This window comes from Canis aureus, chromosome 3, assembly GCF_053574225.1.
Source record: "Canis aureus isolate CA01 chromosome 3, VMU_Caureus_v.1.0, whole genome shotgun sequence".
NCBI classification, from domain to species: domain Eukaryota; kingdom Metazoa; phylum Chordata; class Mammalia; order Carnivora; family Canidae; genus Canis; species Canis aureus.
The window spans coordinates 66826787-66847208 of record NC_135613.1 but is presented as its reverse complement, the minus strand read 5'-3'; the positions used below and the strand labels follow the sequence as shown (position 1 = coordinate 66847208).

The 20422-nt window shown below is 39.0% G+C and overlaps 1 protein-coding gene across 6 annotated transcripts in view; it reads left to right on the top strand.

Annotated features, from left to right (window-relative positions):
* The window catches only part of ARHGAP20 (Rho GTPase activating protein 20), a 140551-nt gene extending 120520 nt beyond the window's left edge, over positions 1 to 20031 (top strand). For all 6 annotated transcript variants that reach the window (XM_077893415.1, XM_077893412.1, XM_077893417.1 and 3 more), the window contains 6 exons: positions 5013 to 5191; positions 6756 to 6917; positions 10720 to 10829; positions 13141 to 13330; positions 14672 to 14786; positions 15802 to 20031. In XM_077893415.1, the coding sequence (XP_077749541.1) occupies positions 5013 to 5191; positions 6756 to 6917; positions 10720 to 10829; positions 13141 to 13330; positions 14672 to 14786; positions 15802 to 17657 (2612 nt within the window). In that variant the 3' untranslated portion in view covers positions 17658 to 20031. The remainder of the gene's footprint in view (positions 1 to 5012; positions 5192 to 6755; positions 6918 to 10719; positions 10830 to 13140; positions 13331 to 14671; positions 14787 to 15801) is intronic.
* The last annotated feature ends 391 nt before the right edge of the window (positions 20032 to 20422 follow it).

Here is a 20422-nt window from a genome sequence, read left to right as displayed (position 1 = left end):
GTCATATCTGAAGCTAGCCCCAAGACTGGCAAGTAGGCCTCTTTCACAGAAAGAATGGGGGTGTGTTTCAGTCTGCTGTCTGCAGAGTGCCCTAGGTGTGGTAATCTGCCAGGAACTATCTCTGACTATTACAGCTTCATGGAACCCAGAAATGCAAGTTCCTGTGGTCTCCAGTGCCAGACAATCATTGAGCAAGCAGAGGGAGAGCAGATGGTGTCCACTGGCTAGAGCAAGGCAGGGGGAGAGTGCAAAGCTGCAAAGATGGCACCTACCCAAAAAGGAGGGGGTGGAGAGGAAAAGGAAAAATAAGAAAAGAATTTTAAAAAGGAAAGGGAAATTAAAAGAAAAATTTAAAAAGAAGGGAAAATATGACACATGCCAGCATTAGTTAGGCAGAGGGAAAGCATAGAATATGGCACCCATCAGCTGGAGCATAAAGACAGTACTTGCTAGAAGGGGATTTGTGTGTGTGTGTGAGAGAGAGAGACAGAGAGAGATGAGAGAGAGAGATGTACCTAGCATCAACAAGGCAGAGGGAGAGCAGGAAGCTTCCATCCTCAGAGAGGATCCCAGTCCATACCCCTCAAACCAATGCTTTAAAACTAGGAAATGAGGCTCTTTTACATAAAGTCTGGGTGCTTTTCAAAGAGCTGCCTCTGCACTGGGCTGTGGGGACAGAGAATCTGCATATGGGCCTTTCAAGAACCGTTCCTCAGTTTGGCACAACACTGTGGGCATCATGGGTGTAAGCCCTGGTGGCCTTCAAAACCATATGTTTGGGGACTCATTTCTCAGGTGCCAGCCAGACTTAGAAGTTGAGTTATCTAATGTGGAGTAAAAAAAAAAACTATTCTCTCCTCATGGAGGAGCTTAAGGTTTTGAATTTCCTCCCAATCGCAGATCACCATGTCAGGGGTGGACCTTATGGTAAGATTGTGTCTCAGCTCTTCCTACCCACTTTGATGTGGTTTCCTTCTCACTTGCCCAGTATGAAGGTGTTGCTCCACCAGTTTTTAGGGGTTTTTAGAGGAAGTATTTCCATATCTAGCTGTAGACTAGGTGCATCCATGAAAGGAAGTGAGTTCAGGATCTTCCTACGTTTCCATCCTGCTAGAATTTTTTTTTTTTTTAGTTTAAAATCAGTTAGCCAATATATAGTACATCATTAGATTCAGATGTAGAGTTCAGTTAATCATCAATTGCCTATAACACCCAGTGCCCTCCATCCAATTACCCCCTTCCCCTCTAAGGACCCTCAGTTTGTTTCCTTTGATTAAGAGTTACTCATGGTTTGTCCTGATTGCTTCCCATTGATTTTTCCCTCCCTTCCCATATGGTCCTCTGCATTGTTTTGTATTTTCCTCCTGTGAGTGAAACCATATGATCATTGTCTTTCCCTGACTGACTGACTTTGCCCAGCACAATACCCTCCAGTTCATCTATGTTAACATAAATGGTAGGTATTCATCCTTTCTGATTGCCAAGTAATCTTCCATTGTATATATATACCACATCTTCTTTATCCATTCATCTGTCGATGGACATCTCAGCTCCTTCCACAGTTTGGCTGTTGTGGACATTGCTGTATAAACATTGGGGTACAGGTGCCCCTTCAGATCACTACATTTGTGTCTTTGGGATAAATAACTATAGTGCAGTGCTGGGTACCTCTATTTTTAGCCTTTTGAGGAACCTCCACAGTTTTCCATAGTGGCTGTATCAGCTTGCATTCCCAACAGCAGTGCAAGAGGGTTCCCCTTTCTCCACATCCTTACCAACATTTGTTGTTTCCTGACTTGTTAATTTTAGGCATTCTGGCTGGTGTGAGGTAGTATCTCATTGTGGTTTTGATTTGTATTCTCCTGATGCTAAGTTCCATCTTTCTAGAATTTCTAATTAGGTTTTTTAAATTATTTTTTCCATAATAATTGATAAGCACAAACTTTTGAGAATTGTAACTCTTAGTATTCAGATCCCTAATTTAAGCATGAAGAAACACTAACTTGAATCTTTCCAGGATTGTTTAGTAAAGTTTGATTTATAAAAATTTAGTTTGCTCTACAATTACATATCCCTTATATTTTTTATGTTTTTATAAAAACAATAGCATGTTTTTTCATCAACCTTTGACATTTAGAAAGTACGAGCTATGCATTGCAAGCTCTGCAAGAAAATAAACTTTAATGAAATTTTTTTTCTCTTGGTCCCAGAGTGAACATGAACTCTAAACTTGAATTTTGTCCATAACAAAAGGCATGGCTGCAGCTGAAAGTATTTATAATGAAGTACAGGACTCCATTTTCTACTTTATCCTCTGTCAACACTCATAGGATAGCTGGGTATATAACTTTATGATGAAGCATTTTTCCTAAGGAGTGTTTGAAAGCTAAAAAGTCAAATAAATCTGATAGTTTTAGAAATAAAGAAACCAGGTTAAATGTAAGGAAACTAGACTGAGCACAGCTGCTTAACATACGTATTAAATAAACATTTGCAGATTGACATTGGTAAACACAGGAACCTCCCTTCTGGGTTTAAGAATGGGTTTTGTTTCCTTCTCTGTTTTTTAAAATGGTTAAGTTTGGGAATGTCAGGGCAGGAAGTGCTTTAATTAAGCAGAGTCTGGTATTCCTTTCTGTCCACACAATTCCCAAGAGTGTTTCACTAAATGGAGAATGGATTTGAGGACACACTCTGTGGAGAGGAGATTGGTGTCTTGGCAGTTTTAATGAAGACTGCTGTGACCCATACCCTTGCAAAGTAGTATTTTAATGTACATTATCCTACTTAATCCTCTTAATAAGTCTTTAAGGTATAGATCATATTCTTATAATGTCTTTAAAATTGGCATTAAGTAACTTGCCCAAATAAATATCTGAACCAGGAGTCTAACTGGGCTCCTGACTCCAGAGCTGCAGACTTTTACACCAAGAAGTAAGGAACTGATGATGCACTTACTGTACTCTAAGGAAGCTAAAGGTGGATGAAGGTCTGAAGGCCATTTGATTAGATGTTACTTATTTGACTGTCTCCTCACAACTTGGTTTTTGTAGTATTTGTTTTAAGTTGGCTATTCTGAGGAAATAAAATGCTAAGGGACATTAGAGCTAAACAATATAAAACATTTATATAAAACTCTTATTTGAAATTAGCATTTGACATGTGTGGCCATTCCCACTCTGAAAAGATAACCTCTTCAGCATCCCGTTGTTAGGGAGTGTTCACCAGCTGAACATCACCTGTGCTGGCTTGGCTCTCAGGGCCACACGACAGAGTTTGATGACTATTCGTATGTGCTCTCACTGGAGAAAATAGTGGCAGATCTTATGTGGGCACCTGAAGGCACCACAGCCTCAAATCTCCATTCTGTTGGTCTTAATCTCAAGCCATTTTGAATCAATCTCACATGTTGTGTGTGCCTGCTGGGCCAGCCAGAGATTCGGGCAAAATTTATACACGATATTTGGGGCTCCCACTATTCATTTTTTTTTCCTTTCTGGGATGCCACACACATTCTTTTTAGCTGCTGTGGGTGTATCTGTGTCCCTTCTGTAGTTCTTCAAGACAGCGAGAGTGCAGGTTCCTCCAGATTTTAGTGGCCCTACCACCCTGGAGCCCACCCTCAGGCTAAAAGCTGTAAGAACAGGAAACTGTAAAAATGGGACACTTGCCCTATACCATGCCATTCCCCCTTGCAAGTACCGAACCTTTTACCTCCTGTACCCACCTTCTTCTCTTTACTCTTTGGTGCCTTTAGGCTTTTGTATTTTTACATTTCGTCTAGAGTTTGTTTTCTGTATGTATGTTCTTGGAACTGGGGGACGTCAGTGGACAGGTCCAAGGAAACATTATAGAGCTGTCTTTTTTAAGAATCAAATCCTGTGCAAATCCATCAACTTTCATGTTAAAATTAGCTACAGATGACAAAAAATGCTTTTAGCAGTGTGATCTCACAAAATCATGATTCACTGTCGACCTTTTTCTGCCTATTTTGTTCACGCTGTCCCTTTCCATCTGAATCTCTCTTCAGTTCACTTACTGCCTGAGAATGATTTATTGAGTAATTACAAGGTGTGAACCACGATGCCAGGTGCTCTGTTGAAATTTTGTTCATTCAGAATCCAAATCAAATGCAAATGCCTCCAGGATTACTCCCTCCCTCTTAGTGTGGGTAGATGTGCTTTACCATTCTTCTGAATGCCTTTGGTGCTCTACCCTTCCCTTATGATATTTTATTTATTAATACACTTGCTTCTTTTCCCATCACCACCAGACCTGTTCTCCCATTAGATTGTAAAGTTCATCATGGCAAGGACGAGTCTCACTCACATTTGCACCCATCCATGCTGCCTTGAATATGCTTTTTAAAGTTAGGAACTAAAAAGATACCTAAAAAAGGTCTTTGCAGTTGGAAAGAAAGGAGGAGGGGAATGTAGAACATTAGCTTCCTGCCTTTGTTTTTAGCAGTAGAGAGGTACATCAAGTTAATAAAGCATTATTTGTTTCTAGAGAACATCTTAAGACAACTCTTGGGTTTTTTCCTTCCTCCTCCTCATCCTCCTCTTCCCTTTCTCCTTTCCTTCTCCCTCCATCCTTCCTTTCCTCACCATTTAATTGTGGTCTGATTTAATCTTCAACTTCTTTGTATGCCTACTCTCATTTTAAAATGGGATAATATAGGTGTTAGTATGAAACATCTTTTGCTTTAAGCTGTTACAGTTCAGTAAAGAGAGCCTTTTCTTTGCCTTTGAAAATTCAGTGCCAAAAATCAAATAAACCAACCAGTGATGTTCCAAAACTGGGATGGAGAATAACCCAAACATTTGATTTTTTTTCCTTAATTTATAAAATATTACAGTGAAACTTCCTAGTTTGAATTGTCAGTAACAAAGGACATCTATAAGCATTTTTCTTTTTCAGCCATAGTAACGAACATTATATAAATTGAAAATTGTAAAAATAAGACGAAGTGAATTAAAATAGTTTTCCTAATAATCTCACTTCTTCCTTAGATTCAGGCCAGAAGACATTTAAGAGGAGAAGATCTATCATAAATTGGGCTTTCTGGCGGGGTTCTAGCACTCACCTGGATAACTTGCCTGTGTCACCAACATCTCCTATGCCGGGACAGCTCTTTGGAGTCTCTCTGCCAAATATTTGTGAAAATGACAATCTGCCCAAACATGTCTTGGTGAGTCTCATTTTGGCCTGTGACAGCAATGGGAAAGGAGAACCCTGGGAGGGAAATCTGTTCTTAAATGGAACAATTATAGAACACGGTTTCAGCTTTGGCTGAGAATATTATTATTACTTCAGGGAATAAAAATCTGATTAGGCTATTACAGAATCCTAAGGGAAACATAATGGGGAGAGATGGTGTAGGGCTGGTGGTTTCGGGAAGAAGCCATATCAGCCTGCTCAGATAAATTAGAGTTTACTCTGTAGGCAGAGTCTACACCAGAGTCCTGTGATCTTTCACATTTCTCACACGGCCTTTCTGAAACTCTGCATTGTTCTGGAAGCCTCCTTTAAACACTTTAGAAGCAGAAACTACTCATTCTTTTACTTTTTAAAAATCCAATGTGTGTCTTACTTACATTTCAAGTGTTTACACATGTATATCCTCCAGCATTTAGTTACCTTTCATGAATAGAATGAGCCAGATGAAACCACTGAGTTTGTACTGTCTCTTTGATATATTAAATAATCACTGGCAAGTGACATTTATTGAGTGTCCCGTATTCTACAAGCACCGTACTAGATGTACAGTTCTTTATCCTGTATCATGCACTTATACATGCCACACGTGAGCCTTGCCCCTTTATTGCCCACCCTGCACAGCAGATTGAGCATTTATTATCATTATCATTATCCCTACATTACAACCTTTTTTTTTTTTTAAAGATTTTGTTTATTTATTCATGAGAGACAGAGAGAGAGGCAGAGGGAGAAGCAGGCTCCATGCAGGGAGCCCGACGTGGGACTCGATCCCGGGTGTCCAGGATCAGGCCCTGGGCTGAAGGCAGCGTTAAACCACTGAGCCACCCGGGTTTCCCCCTACTTTACAAACTTAAAAAGCTTCAGTTTACCAGAAATGCACAGAGTAAATATGCGCCATTACTAGGTTTCAGATGCCGTGAGTTGCTTGTCTCCAACACCCATTCTTCTTCCAAACACCACAAGCAGAGGACATTTCTTTGCTAGAAAGAAAGCAAAATGAAAGATTGATCACAATGCAGTAGAGTGGAGAAAGCTTCCTGAAGAGGTGATTTTTTTTTAGCCTGATTTTAAAAGAATGGAGTAAAAATACAGAAAGTAGAATGAGGTATGGAGTCATATATAAAAAAAAAAAAAAAAACGAGCCAAGTGAAGAATGAGTCCAGCAAGAGTATTTCCATATTTGGGGGAAAGAGTCTGAATAAGAGAATAATAGGAAAAGAGGAGTAATGGAAGAAGGGAGACAAGTTTGCAGGGAGTTTGAAGCAGTCAGAGAAAGTTGATTTTATAGTGGCTGTTCATTGAACAAAAGACAGTTTCATTAAATGAAATGTTTAGATGTTGAATTTAGGAAAAATGAGAAGGGGAGAGAGATTTAGAGACACCAGAACATAAACTGGCTTAGAACTTCTAGTAGCCCCTCCTTCCGTGTTTTCCCAGGGACGCCCTAACCTCTGGCAGTCAGAGAGGGTGAGTATGTGTTCCCCTGCTTGTATGGGTGAAGTGCCACTTTGGTTTTTTCCTTTGCTTCCTTATAGGATATGCTTTTCTTTCTTAATCAAAAAGGACCCCTCACAAAAGGGATCTTCAGACAATCGGCCAATGTGAAATCCTGCAGAGAGCTAAAAGAGAAACTGAATTCTGGAGTTGAAGTACATCTAGACTGTGAATCTGTTTTTGTGATAGCATCTGTCTTCAAGGTAGGAAAGGTTCTCCCTCCATCTACTCCCACAGTGTAGCTCTAGAAGAAGACAACTAGTTTCTCTCATTACAACATTTTTCCCAGCTGCAAAGAACCCTAATAGATTTAGAATCTAAAAAGTGTTAAAAACAAACAAACAACAACAAAACCCACTTCACAAAGCCAACATTGGCCTTTAAAAGCCTCTGCCAGAGATATGGCATGTCAGATATGCTTTTTAAATTTTTTCATCTTCACTCTGCCACCCCATATAAAAAATAAAAAGAAAACACACACAGCATATTTACCAAAATAAACATCCTGATTATGATGTCTTCTTCACAGTCTCATTACCTTCCTAATAAAGGCAGATTTTCAAGAATAAACTTGTATCCAACTTTGAAACAGAATTTACCATAATAAACATTTGCCTAACGACTAAAACAAAAACTTGCTAACCGAGACCACTGAAAATTCCATTCCCTTGTACAATCCTCATGCCTTCCCCTGCACCCCAGTGCCTTTTTAAAGTAAAAGCAAAATAGGAATGACTCCAGCATCTGGGTCTTTTATAAAACCCTGACCACATTTGGCATTTTTTGTGGTTCTTACCCTTTACCCCATCCATAGTTGAGTTACAGCTCTTCTGAAATGTTTTCCTCCCCACATTCTTGAAAATGCCTCCCGTGTTTTGAAAACCTAAAGTCAGAACCAGCTTCTAGCAGAGACTTCAACCGCAGCCATAGCTTCTGTAGACCTGACTCAGGCTCCCATCTCCCAGCCCATGTGGGATCCACCTGAGCCAGGAGTGGAGGAAAACGTGGTGAAGACAACCCTTCCATGTCCCTCCTCCTGGTCAGCTGCCTACAGAATCTTACTCCATGACTTGAAGAATAATCAAATGTTTCCTGGCAAATGAGCCACCTCTGCTCTTAACCCCTGCTGTAGACTTTTACAGTAAAGTATCACTCACAGAAATGGAGAGCTGGAGTTAGGGTTATCTAATCGATTTTGCACAGGGTTTGTGACTACTCTTCCATCTTGAAATATAGTAAAGATATGCATGGTATGCCTAGCCAGATATATGTGTGGGCTATATAAGCACAATGAATTTTTCTTTTTTTCTTCATATATTTAGGCTTTCTCCCATCTCTTAATTTAAAAAGTTAAAGCTTACATTTTAGAAAATGTTCTTACTATGCTATTCTTCACAGAACCACACTTAAAATTCTGTATTAAATTTTTGAGGCTATTATCAAGAAATATGGGACTTAGAGGAGTCAAATTATATTTCAGATTGCAGAAATATCACTGGTACAAAAATACAAATAAGTAAAAGACAAATGATTGAAAAATCTGGGTAAATGGGTTCCAAGTAATTGAAATTTTGTAATCATGTAACCGTGTGTTACTCTCATTTCTTCCAAGTGGTTGCAGGAAAGAAGATACTTTCTGCCAAAAGTTTTTGAGCTTTTGGTTTGTTTTGTTTTTTTGTGTTTAAGACTATCTAGAAGTGGTACTTAAGTTTTCCTTTAATTTTTTACTTATGCTGGTTTTGCTTAAATACAAGCTTAACTTGGGCAGCCTGGATGGCTCAGTGGTTTAAGTGCCTGTCTTCGGCCCAGGGCGTGATCCTGGAGACCCAGAATCAAGTCCCACATCGGGCTCCCTGCATGGAGCCTGCTTCTCCCTCGGCCTGTGTCTCTATCTCTCTCTCTGTGTCTATCATGAATGAATGAATGAATGAATGAATGAATGAACGAATAAATAAATAAAATACAAGCTTAACTCTTTAAACTGTAATGAGAAGAAAATTACTTGAGACACTTTGACTTTGATCCATTGGACCTTTGAGGAAAAGTTCATTTTTAATCCTGTAAATTAATTTGAGAGTCCTGCTGAGGACCTGGTCTCTGCTCTGGGAGGGGAGGAGACTGTCAGTTGAGTACTGTGAGCTGGTGATTGTAATTCAGAACCAGTTCTCACATCCTTTCTCAGCTGTGATGGTGGTTGTATTTCGTAACTTGTTATTCCAGCTGTGGAGAGTTCATTGAGATGTTACGAGTTATTATCTTTCAAGTGTAGGTTTAAGATTTAATGATGTTTTTCTTCAAGACAGATCATAAGTATGTTTTCCACTGAGATTTAAGAAGGGAACTATTGTCACTGCCCCACTTTGAAATAACAAATTTTGCCTCTTCTAAATCTGACTTTTAAAGTAGGTGCAGTAACTAAAATTAGTTTGGAATTATGAAAATTCAATAGCTTTACCCAAAAGGAGATGACTTTTGTGATGACACATTTGAATTATAAGAATCCAGGTACATTTGTACAGAAGATATAATAGAACAGAGAAAGACTTTGAAGTGATCTCTTCTTACTTGTTAACTGCTCTAAAAAAATATATGATAATAGGTGACATGACTACAAAGAGGAGTCTTAAATTATCTTAGAATCTCAGTTATGTTAGTTGGCCTTCCCTTGTTCCATATCAATATGTGGCCATGTGAACGATAGCAAGAGTTCAGTAATAACCTCTGCTGTGTGTCTAGGATCATGTGTGGCATTGAGGTCTACAAAGAAGGTAGTAGGTCTGTCCCTGACCTGGAAGAGCTCATCCTTCTCAGAGGGAAGATGCATACCTCATCAGCAAAGTGTAACAATTAGATGCCACAGCTTCCCTATTAGTAATACAAAAATGACACAAGAGAAACATGTTATGTATTGCCTTTTATAAGGCACATAGGTAAAGTTGCTGACTTGGTTTTCTAGCAAGAGTTAAAACTACTCAATTACAGACTTTGACCCGTCTCCATGTTGTAAGCAGGAACTTGCCAGACCATGGGTACAGTGCTTAGACACAAAATTGAGTTTTTTCTGCATAATGTTTACTGAGGTGGAGATCAGACTCTGCAAGCCTGGCCTTTTTAATACGATGCCAAAAGCAACAGAGAGAGTTGGCCTAGAACAGAAATGAATATAGGACCAGGACCAAATTTAATTTACTTTTAAGCTTTTTATAAACAAGTCAAACAACAAATACCCTTGATCGTATCCTATTTGTTATATAGCCTGGTTTCACCACACTCAGCCCCATCAGCAGTCTCAGCAGACTGGGGTCTCAGAGGCCAGAGAGGGTAATGTACCTGGGACGTGTTGTTGAGTGTCCATCAGGCGTGTGGGTGCTCTCCCAGGCTCCAGAGCCCAGCCATACATAGCCTGGAATTCTTTCTCCCCCATCCCCAAATATATGAGGGGAATGCCAGGAGAAACTCTACCTGTGCATGGAGTTGTTGACCAATGCCACATTATTTTGGAATGTAAAGTTCCAAAATAACAAGGACTTTGTTTTACACAGTTCTCCGTCACTCACCCCTCAAACAGTACATAGCACGTATGCACAAGTATGTGTAGAATGATCGGATGACTGACTACCATATTACCCACTTCACAGATGTCTGAGTGCATTTATTTGAACTGGTGATTTGAGAGCTGGGGAGAAAAGGACTTTAAGTTGGTTTGCCAGACCCTGCCATGTTGTACTACTTGGCTAAAATGTACACAAATGAGATTCCAACCCAAGCACGTTGTCCTTATCTTGCTCACTATAGTCCAGATTCCAATTTTCCTCTGGTTTTTGTTAGAAAAAAAATCAAAGCCTGTGTCTCTATGTGTATGCGACAATGGAGAGTTGGCACAAAGCTCCGTGTACTCCAAAAAGGGAGGACTTAACTTTTCAACGAAATGTTTGCCTTTTGATTTTCCCAGTGCATATTTAGCATGAGAATAATGACAAAATATTTATTTTCCTTCTGTGTAAGGATTTTCTACGAAATATTCCAGGAAGTATTTTTTCATCAGATCTCTATGATCAGTGGGTCTGTGTCATGGATCAAGGAAATGATGAAGAGAGAATAAATACGATTCAAAGGTAATTACTCTAATTTAGTCATGTCTCAAAAATACTTTAAAAAAAAGTATTTTCTAAGCTTGTCGATTCAAGTAATGACGATCAAAGTCATCCATGAGGACTAGTTTAAAAATAGATTTATGCTAGCTGTTATCATTGTTATTATTGTTTTTACTTAATCTTATTAACATGGGATACTTGACCATTGTATACCTCCTGTAGATCTGACTCTCTAGGAGTGGAAACCTAATAATAATAGTAATAATAATAATAAATATAATAATATATAATAATAAATAATAATAATATATAATAATAATAAACTAATAATACTGTAAACTCAATCTACAATTTATGATCTTAATTTTGGTAAATAATTAGCTAACCAGACAACTCCTTATATATCTCATTCAGCAGCTGTAATCATACACAGGCAATTCCCTTCCCTCAAGGAACTCACTCCCTTAGTAGAGTAGATAGATAAACCAAGAATTCAAGTGTAGCACAACCAGTACTAGTAAAGAGCCATGGAGGAAGGTGTTGTGGGGGCACCACAGTGAGGCAGTTAACTATTGAAATGTGTCAAGAAAAAAGGGAATTGCAAAGTCTCAGTCTTATCACAAAAAACGCATTGTCTATTCTCATGCAAAGGGAGGTTGCTAGCAGAATTTACTGCCCATATTCCTGACTGTTTCCTGCATTATAAGAGAATTGGAAAGAAGTGTCCATTAACAAAAGGTAACACTCCCAGTTCTGTGAAAACCCAAGAATCCTAATATCACTTATTTATATATGCTTATTTAGTACGTTTTTTTTCTTGAAAACTTCCAGATATGAATTATTATTTATACACTGCTATTGATAGACATCTTTTATCAGTAGAACATGTACAACTGTTGAAGATACCAGAAATGCTATCTATGCTTCCATTATGGTTTGGTGGAAGCCATTCAGAGATAAAGAACAAAGCTTCTCTGCTTTGTTGCTCATTGTGTAAAACTGTGTATCATACAAACTTGTTAAAGGATGATTTAAAAAAATTAAAAGATTAAGACTCATACAAATATAAAATGAACACATGTGAAAATTTTTATTTAAATCTTTAGAGAACCGGTTAGAGTTTACCACCAGTTCAAAGGAGATTTCAAACTACCACAACTTGCATAGTTGAATCAAATGCTGAAATGAATTTATATATAGATACAAAACTGGCTTTTTCTGCTGGAGCATGAAAGAGGAGCAAATAAATCCTGTATCTCTCCACCAGACAGAATTTTAAAGTCTATGGACAGGTGTTAAGCATAGTGCTATCAGTAATCTACAATTTAGAGAGTTGTAAAATAACTCAGTCATAGGGCCCCTATAGAATCAGATAACACAGAAGAGTATGCTCCTTACTTTCCATAAGTTACTTACAGATAACACAGAAGAGTAGCCAGCACCTTACTTTCCATAGAATACACTCAGTAATGTCTTGGTGATTTCAATATCTTTTATAACTTGTCCTTACAAAACTACACTCATTGTCAGCCCATCACACTGATGAAATGCCTCTGAGCTATTTATGCAGCAAGAGTCAGAATACCTTATTTTCCCTCCCAGGTTGCAGACTCTCATTGAAAAGAAACAACCATGAATATAAACATATATATCTTTTTTCTGGATGGTAGTCAATATAATTTTCAATGACTAATTTTAAAATCCTTTATCAATTACAAAATAGGAACAGTAGGAAATGTACTATTATAAGCTGGACTTATAGGTAAGTAGGAAAGTAATACCAGTGAGGAAAAGAAATTTGGGACAAAATTGACCTTGGAAGCTGGTAGAGCAGAAAGTAAGCTCTCAGAATGGACCTGAAAGTCTTAATAGTTAAAAGTTTGGGTTCTCACCAAGAGACAGAATTCCTGTGTTGCTACTTGGAAATAAAGAACCACTAAAATTTAATTGTTATTTAATTTCATCAAAAAGCTTTTTAGGGGTCTTGGTTGAGAATATTCTGAAATGTTACAAGATTTGCCTAAGTAAAAACACATTGCACTAATTTCAAGTCAATATTTCAGGCGGCATTTTTTTTTTACAAGCCATTTTTCTGCATTCTTTTACATCCTCATTGGATTGTGAAGACAGTGTACAAAATAAATCATTAAATCCCCAGTACATATTTTATTCTTTCTGTACAGGGAGTCCCTGCTTTGCATGTACCATGTTAACTAAAACTTGCATATCTGGACTGAGTCCTTCCTTTGCATGGTTGCAAAACAAGGGTTGCCTATCTACACAAGTTTTTTATGAAATGTCTTTCTTAAAGAGTGCATTTTTCTGTCTTTAGGCTATTAGACCAGCTTCCGAGAGCCAATGTTGTTCTGCTAAGGTATCTTTTCGGGCTATTACACAACATTGAGCAGCGTTCCTCATCCAATCAGATGACTGCATTTAATCTAGCGGTGTGTATTGCTCCAAGCATTCTTTGGCCTCCTACTTCCTCCAGCCCAGAACTAGAAAATGAATTTACAAAAAAGGTAATGAAGTTTTTCATTTTTATACCCTGGGGGACTGAGTCCCCATTTTGAACCTAAAATTCAGGGTATTAATTCTGAAAGACATTTTCTTAAATAACTTAAATACACCTCCTTATACATTTGAATGTACTGAGTGTTTTATCCTATCCTGGTAGATTATGGAAAGGTAATTTCTTGAGCAAAGCAGTGATAGCAGTTGGGTTACTTCTTTTTAACCTTGAGGCAAAACACTATGACTGACTTAAACCTTAGAGTTATAAGAAAGAAGTTGATAGGATTAATTTTTTTTAAAAAAAGGACTTTGGATTTAGACAAGCCAAGGTTCATTCCTCAGCCCCGCCACTTCCAGACACACAGTCTAAAATAAAATCAGTTCTGTTGATCCAGTTTCCTCATCTCAAAAATAGAGGTGGTGATGATATCTAGTTCACATAGGAGTTACTTGAACTCACACCCCTCCAGTGCCTAGTAGTTAATACGGGGCTTAGGGATGTTAGTTCCCATTGCTCCAACACACTGCCTGTTCCTCCACCTCAACTTCTATTGTAAGGAGACTAAGGAAGGCTTCCAGCACAACCCATTGGAGGCCCAGAGCCCCCTCATAACATTTTACCTCTTCCACAGGCTCCTCCAGGGAGCCCAAGGGAAAGAATCCCATAGGTGGAAACCAGTGAGGCAAATGCAAGTTTTCTCTCTAGCTGTCTCACTGCTTCACAGGAAACCCACAGCGGATGCTGCCCACTTCCCATGCTTATGACAGACAACTGCCTTTCCATATGAAATACATTTCATAAATCTTTATCTAAATGATACTTCATGAATTTCAATAAGAAAGTTTATTTGTTTACTTACCCCAAATGCCCTAAAGAGAATACTTTACCCTAATTTTATTTCATTTTTTTTAATAGATTTTATTTATTTATTGAGAGAGCAGGGGGAGGAACATAGGGAGAAAGGGAATCTCAAGCAGACTCCATGCTGAGTGAGGAGCCCAATGTGAGGCTCAGTCTCACGACCCTGAGATCATGACCTGAGCCTAAATCAAGAGTTGGAAGCTTAGCAAAATGAGCCACCCAGATGCCACGGTTACCCTCATTTTAAAGATAGAGCATTAGTATGAAAGCATTAACATTGAGCTAAGGGCACAAAGAACTTTAGTCCATCAATTAAAATTCATCTCTATATCCAAACTACTCTTGCAAGTGGCGTAGTTTTTTTAGAGGGAACTGTTTTATAAATTTTTAAAGCAGACATGAATTTTTCTCAGGATTCTATATGAAATTTGATTTATAAGCATGTCATATGAAAAATAGCACTTTGTTTTTGTCCTTTTTTGTGCAGGTTTCTTTGCTTATACAATTTCTCATTGAAAATTGCTGTAGGATATTTGGAGAAGAAATCACTTCCCTCTTGGGACAGGTTTCAGTAAGATGTGATACTAGAGAGAATGCCTCAGGTATTGTGAATAACTGGATTGGGTTTTTTTTTTTTTTGTGAGGAACAGACATATGTCTGTGAAAATGTTAGGACAGTGTCCTGGGGCCTGCTGCAGCTCCACGAAGGAAGCCTCTGACTTCAGTCAGTGAGCCTAGGGTTTCTGCTCTTCCTTGGATGACCTACTAGTAGGTCAGGTCATATTAACACTGCGGTGGGGTTAAGAAATGTATAAAATGAGGTCCAGAACTTCAGAAGCATCATATGGTATGTTTCTAACCTTTTTGTAAATAACCCTTTACAAGGGTCCCTAACATGTATGTAGAATTGCTGTGGCTGAAACTATGGTAGAAAGTCCCTGAAGGGGTAGAGGTGGGCCTGGTCTTCTCCCCATTCTTCCTCCAAGTGGCCCCTGAGACACTTCAGCATGCTGTGGACAGTTTAGGAACAGCTAGCGCTGGGAGGCCGGGGCGGCGGGGGGTGGTTGAAACCATTCAACCTTCCAGAATATGAATTCCAAGACCACCAGTTACTAGTTATGTTATCTTTGACCAGTTATTCTGTGCCACTGAATGTCAGTATCTTCATCTATAAATCTGGATAGCCATAATGTCTAACTTTTATAGTTGTTGGGAAGATTAAATGAAGTAGTGAACATTGAAGAATGTTGGTTAATAAATGGTTTCTCTGAGACCAAACCGTGTGCGCTCACCTACAGGCATGAACCTGCATATACCTGACATTCATTCCTTTGTATTTTGTACCATTTCTTGGTACTAACAACATGTCCTCATTGCCTTGAGGAGATCTTAATTAAGAAAGCCTATTTCTTCGGGAACTGAGATAAATTCAGTATAATCCAACATATTCTTTTTATTCTGGGAAGACTGAAAGATCCTTTCTTTCTCAAGAGTAGGAATCTGAACAATCCATATAAGAAGAAAATGAAACTAAGTACCATAGATTTTTTTTTTTGTAAGGCAGAATGTATTTTTGGTAAGTAAAAATGTTAATTGTGGTTTGATCTTTTTTGACAGATATCTCTTGCTTCCAACTGAATGACTCCTCCTATGACAGCTTGGAAAATGAGCTAAATGAGGATGTCGATGCTCCTTGTAGTGACTTGGTAAAGAAACTTGGTCAGGGTAGCAGAAGCATGGACTCTGTATTAACCCTCAGTGACTATGACCTTGACCAGCCTGAGGTGGAAGGCCTTTTAACCCTTAGCGACTTTGACTTGGACCGTTCTAAAGATGAAGACATTCAAATGGAAAGGCCTCTTGAATCCAAGCCAGTGAACATTGCAGTAGTGTACACAAAGGTCCCACTACGAGATCATGCCAGGGCCCCGTCTGGCATGAGCACACCCAGCTACCTGTCCACAGCTGCAGCAGATGTTCCCAAAAGCCTGAGGCGACACCGACGCTGCTCAGAGCCCAGCATTGATTATCTAGATTCTAAGCTTTCCTATCTCAGGGAATTTTATCAGAAAAAGCTACGCAAGTCCAGCTGTGATGCAATTCTCTCACAAAAAGATGAAGATTATCTGAAGCAGAATCAACCCCTCCAGGAAGAGGGTAAGACGTATTTTAAACAGAGTTTAGTCGCAGGCACTGATACCAAGAAAAATGCCACTAATAAAAATGTTAAGAAGAAAAGTTTATCTGGTGGTGAAGGAAATCATATGAAACTTTTTTCTAAATCTAAGCCGGTGGCCATTTCTGTGGCATCTTATAGTCACATGTCCTCACAGGACCATCCCAGGAACCAACCTTTTGGTGCAGATACATCTGGATACTCCCCACCACATGCAGCAGATGCCATCAAAGGTTCAAGGAGGCACCGGCGCTGCTCAGAGCCCAACATGGATGACCAGCACTGCAAACTGACCTATCTCAGGGGAATTTACTCAAAGAAACAGCATAAAACAAGCTATGAAGCTGGTCTCTTTCATGGAGAGGAAGATTATCTCAAGCGGCACAAGTCATTGCAGATGGAGGGGCAAAAGCTCATTAATCAGAGTTTGGTCATGGGGATTGAGGTGGGCAAGAGTAGTGGCACAAACCAGAACCCTGAGAAGGGTTTACCCCCAAGATTAAACCTCTGCCCAAGGACTAGCTATTCCAGCTTGTCCTCCCCAGGCACTTCCCCATCTGGCTCATCGGTGAGCTCCCAAGACAGCGCTTTTTCTCAGATTTCTGAGCACTCTGTGTTTACCCCCACTGAAACTTCCTCTCCAATAGATTGCACTTTTCAAGCTCAAAGAAAACAGGAAGAGCTTTCTTCTGATTTTAGCAATTCCAGCCTCATTTCTGCAACTCCTGGTCCCTCATCAGGGCAGGCCAGCAGCCACCTGGCTTATATGAAAAAGGATACTGTAGAATGGCATTCACAAATACATTCTGTAACTCTTCACCCAAGCACATGGTTGAGAAATGGTGTGGCCAGTTTGAAAAACTGGTCCCTCAAAAAGAAGACAAGGGTATCCAGACCAGAGGAGAAGAAAGTCATTTCTCTAAAAGGGCCCACAGAGCAACCTCCACATGCTCCTGGTATTTCAGAAGCCAGCCCACTACCAGAGAGACAGAAAGACATGCTTCAGAGGGCGCCTGAAGAGCTTGGAACTGTGCAAACAGCCCAGTGGTACAGTTCTTACCCCAGCCAGGACTCAGAGAGACACTGTAGCTCTCCATTCAGCCTCGTGGAGGATGGACTCAAGCTTTGTGTGAAGTCACACAAGGATGAAGAGAATAACGAGCAGTGCTCTCCTGGTTCTCTGTCTTGTAGAAGATCCTCCCCCAGCTCTTTGTCTGTGGATGATGTATCCAGCCCAAACTTGGGGCCTACAATGGTTTCTGATCCTGGGGACCAACATTTAGCCAAAGACATTTAACCACATGTGATGTGATGTGTGCAAGAACAGAAACAAGTCTAAGAATCTGATGTCTGCAAGAACAGAAACTGTGCTAATAATGACATAGAGACAAGATTATTATGACCCCTTTGTATAAATACATGGGATGGGTAGCATAAGGATAATCACTGCTAATACTTAGGACAACAGAAGAATTCTCTTTATTGAGACCATTTGGCAAAAAGTTTAGACTAAAAAATTTCACCACCTAACTGGGAGGCTTTTCCTTATATAGAGCATGGGATTGGTCCTATCGTGTCTTTTTAGAGATACTAGCAGAGGGCCAGAGAAAACATATTCTGGGTAGAGGAAACATGTCCTACATGAGATTAGTATCCTGAGGAGGTCAGGATATCATAAGTGAAGAATAAGGACTGTGGCAAGAGGGGGAGGGTGCAGAGAAACATCCACATTCCACAGAATGTTTTTAATAACTAAGCAAGAAACATGCCACTAATCAAAGTAGTAAAAAAGAAAGCATGTCCAGTAATGAGGGAAATCATGTGAAAAGTTTCCCTGAATCCAAGCCAGTAGGCATTTCTGTGACATTCTCTAGTCACATGCCCTCACAGGAAGATTCCAGGAATCAGCCCATCGATGGAGCTAGAATGGAATAAATAGAATGATTCAAGAGCCATGAGTACCATAGTTTATTTGGTGGTTGTGTTCATTGATTTGTTTTTTCACTGGTGTTCCACTGCTTTGCAAAGGCTCCGGGACATAGAGCTGTGAGGAGAAAGAAGGAAATGGTTGCTCATTTCAGTATCCTTTCCAAAGTTGCCTGTGTTAGGAACATTCTCCAGGACTACACCTTGTCCTGTTGGAGAGTGACCTCCTTACAGCATTCGCTATCCTAGTGTGGAGGGAAAGATTGCAACACCAGTCCTTTCTTTGTTATAGGACGCTGTTGCCAACATGTGATCAAAGCATGGCTTCTCTTTGCTGAAAAATGTTTTTCTAGAGCCCTGCCTCTTAGATTAGCCAGCTTAAAAAAAAATTTACTGATAAATCATCCCTTTTCTGATTGTCATTGGCAGCTGAGAGAGTGATTTTAAAGTTGGCAGGTTATAACCGTCATAGAATGGAACACCCACCATAGAAGCAGGAGGTCTTCTCAGACAGTCATTGGCTTTGGATTTTCTCATCTCCAGAAGTTTTACACATTTTTGTCCCAAATGATTCATGGTTTATATCCCATTAGTTTATCTCATATCCATGAATACTTCTCCACTCTCTTGCCTTAAAGATTATACCAGTACATCCCTGGGATTATCTCCATAGATTATTAGGCCTTGCCAGCCAGTAGAAAGGGATAGAATCAGGAATGGATGTGCATCTTCCTTCGTTTTAACTACTTATTTATAAGAAGTTGCTCAGAATCCATTTGGCCTCTTTAGTTCACCATCAGATGGACCTTTCTCCCACAAATTAACTGATGCCAAATTATTTTTCTTAGCTACTAGGAAACTTTCATGTCAAATGTTCTTTCCCTGTTGTCCTAAAAATTGCATTTTTCAGTTATAGAAAAAAAAATAATGTTTTCTATAAAGTAGAGGTCATTTCAGTATTAGCTATAGGTGCTACCTACCTCTATGGGACATGGCCCTGTTGGCCCTAAGCATTGTAATTAACTTTCAGAACTCTGTATCCAAAGAGCTCCTTCATGACACTGGCCATCTCAGTCACAGATGTGAAGTAGATTTTACCTTATAAACAGCCACCCCTGTATTTAGACTCCTGAGTGTCCATATGCATCTTTTGTGGTATAATATATAAAGGCAACAGGGATTCACTCCCCTTACCCTTAGGGCATACTACTGTCGGAACTGCAAGATGTGAATAAAAGTAATTACGGCTTCGAGTGTCTGGAAGAAACTCATTTTCCACTTAACAAAATAATAGCTCTATCCTTTTTCCTTTCATATGGGAGGGTAGAATATTATCCACCCCAATTTGAAGCATAGAAGAAAATAGATACTGAAGTTTTCCATAACCATTCCTATTCTTTGTGTTCCCTTAGATACTCCTGTAATACTTAATGTGAATAGTTTGTTAATATTGCTGTAAAGTATTATATTGTATGATTGGAAGACGGACTACATGTCATTTTATTATACTCTGTCAATCTATAATATATTAGACTGATGCTTTATCTAAAATGCTTTGAGTTTGTATAATATATCTTGACAAATTTTACTACCATATGTAATGTAATAAATGTGTATTTTTGTACTTGCAGAAACTGCTGCTAACTTTTAAAGTTGTTTGGTTTTCAAAGCACTGATAATGGATATGTATGAAGTCCATGCTGTCTATTAAATAAAAAAAAAAAATTCTGTAGAGTTAAAAATCCCATCAGAGCAATATTGCCCTTTTGTAGAGTTGTTTTAGTTAATGAACCCAATTTCTTCTTAACTTTGGAAATTTTATAACATGTATTTAATATTGAATTGGAACTTTGGACTTTTAGTTACAGACCATGGTCAGTCTTTCTAGAAAAATAGGGTTTTCTTTCTTTTGTTATTTTCCTAATCTTATCATTTACCAAACAAGTCCGCTTTAGACACATAATCTTCATTTTCTTAGGCATTACAATTTCATTTTGCTCCTAGAATCAGATATAGTCTATGTTTTCATACCCAGAGAACCATTAACTCAGTTTGGTTGATTGTGTGAGATTTTCTTTTCTAAATTTGAACCATTCCAACCAGAGTACCCATTTGACCCTGGACACATCCAGGATG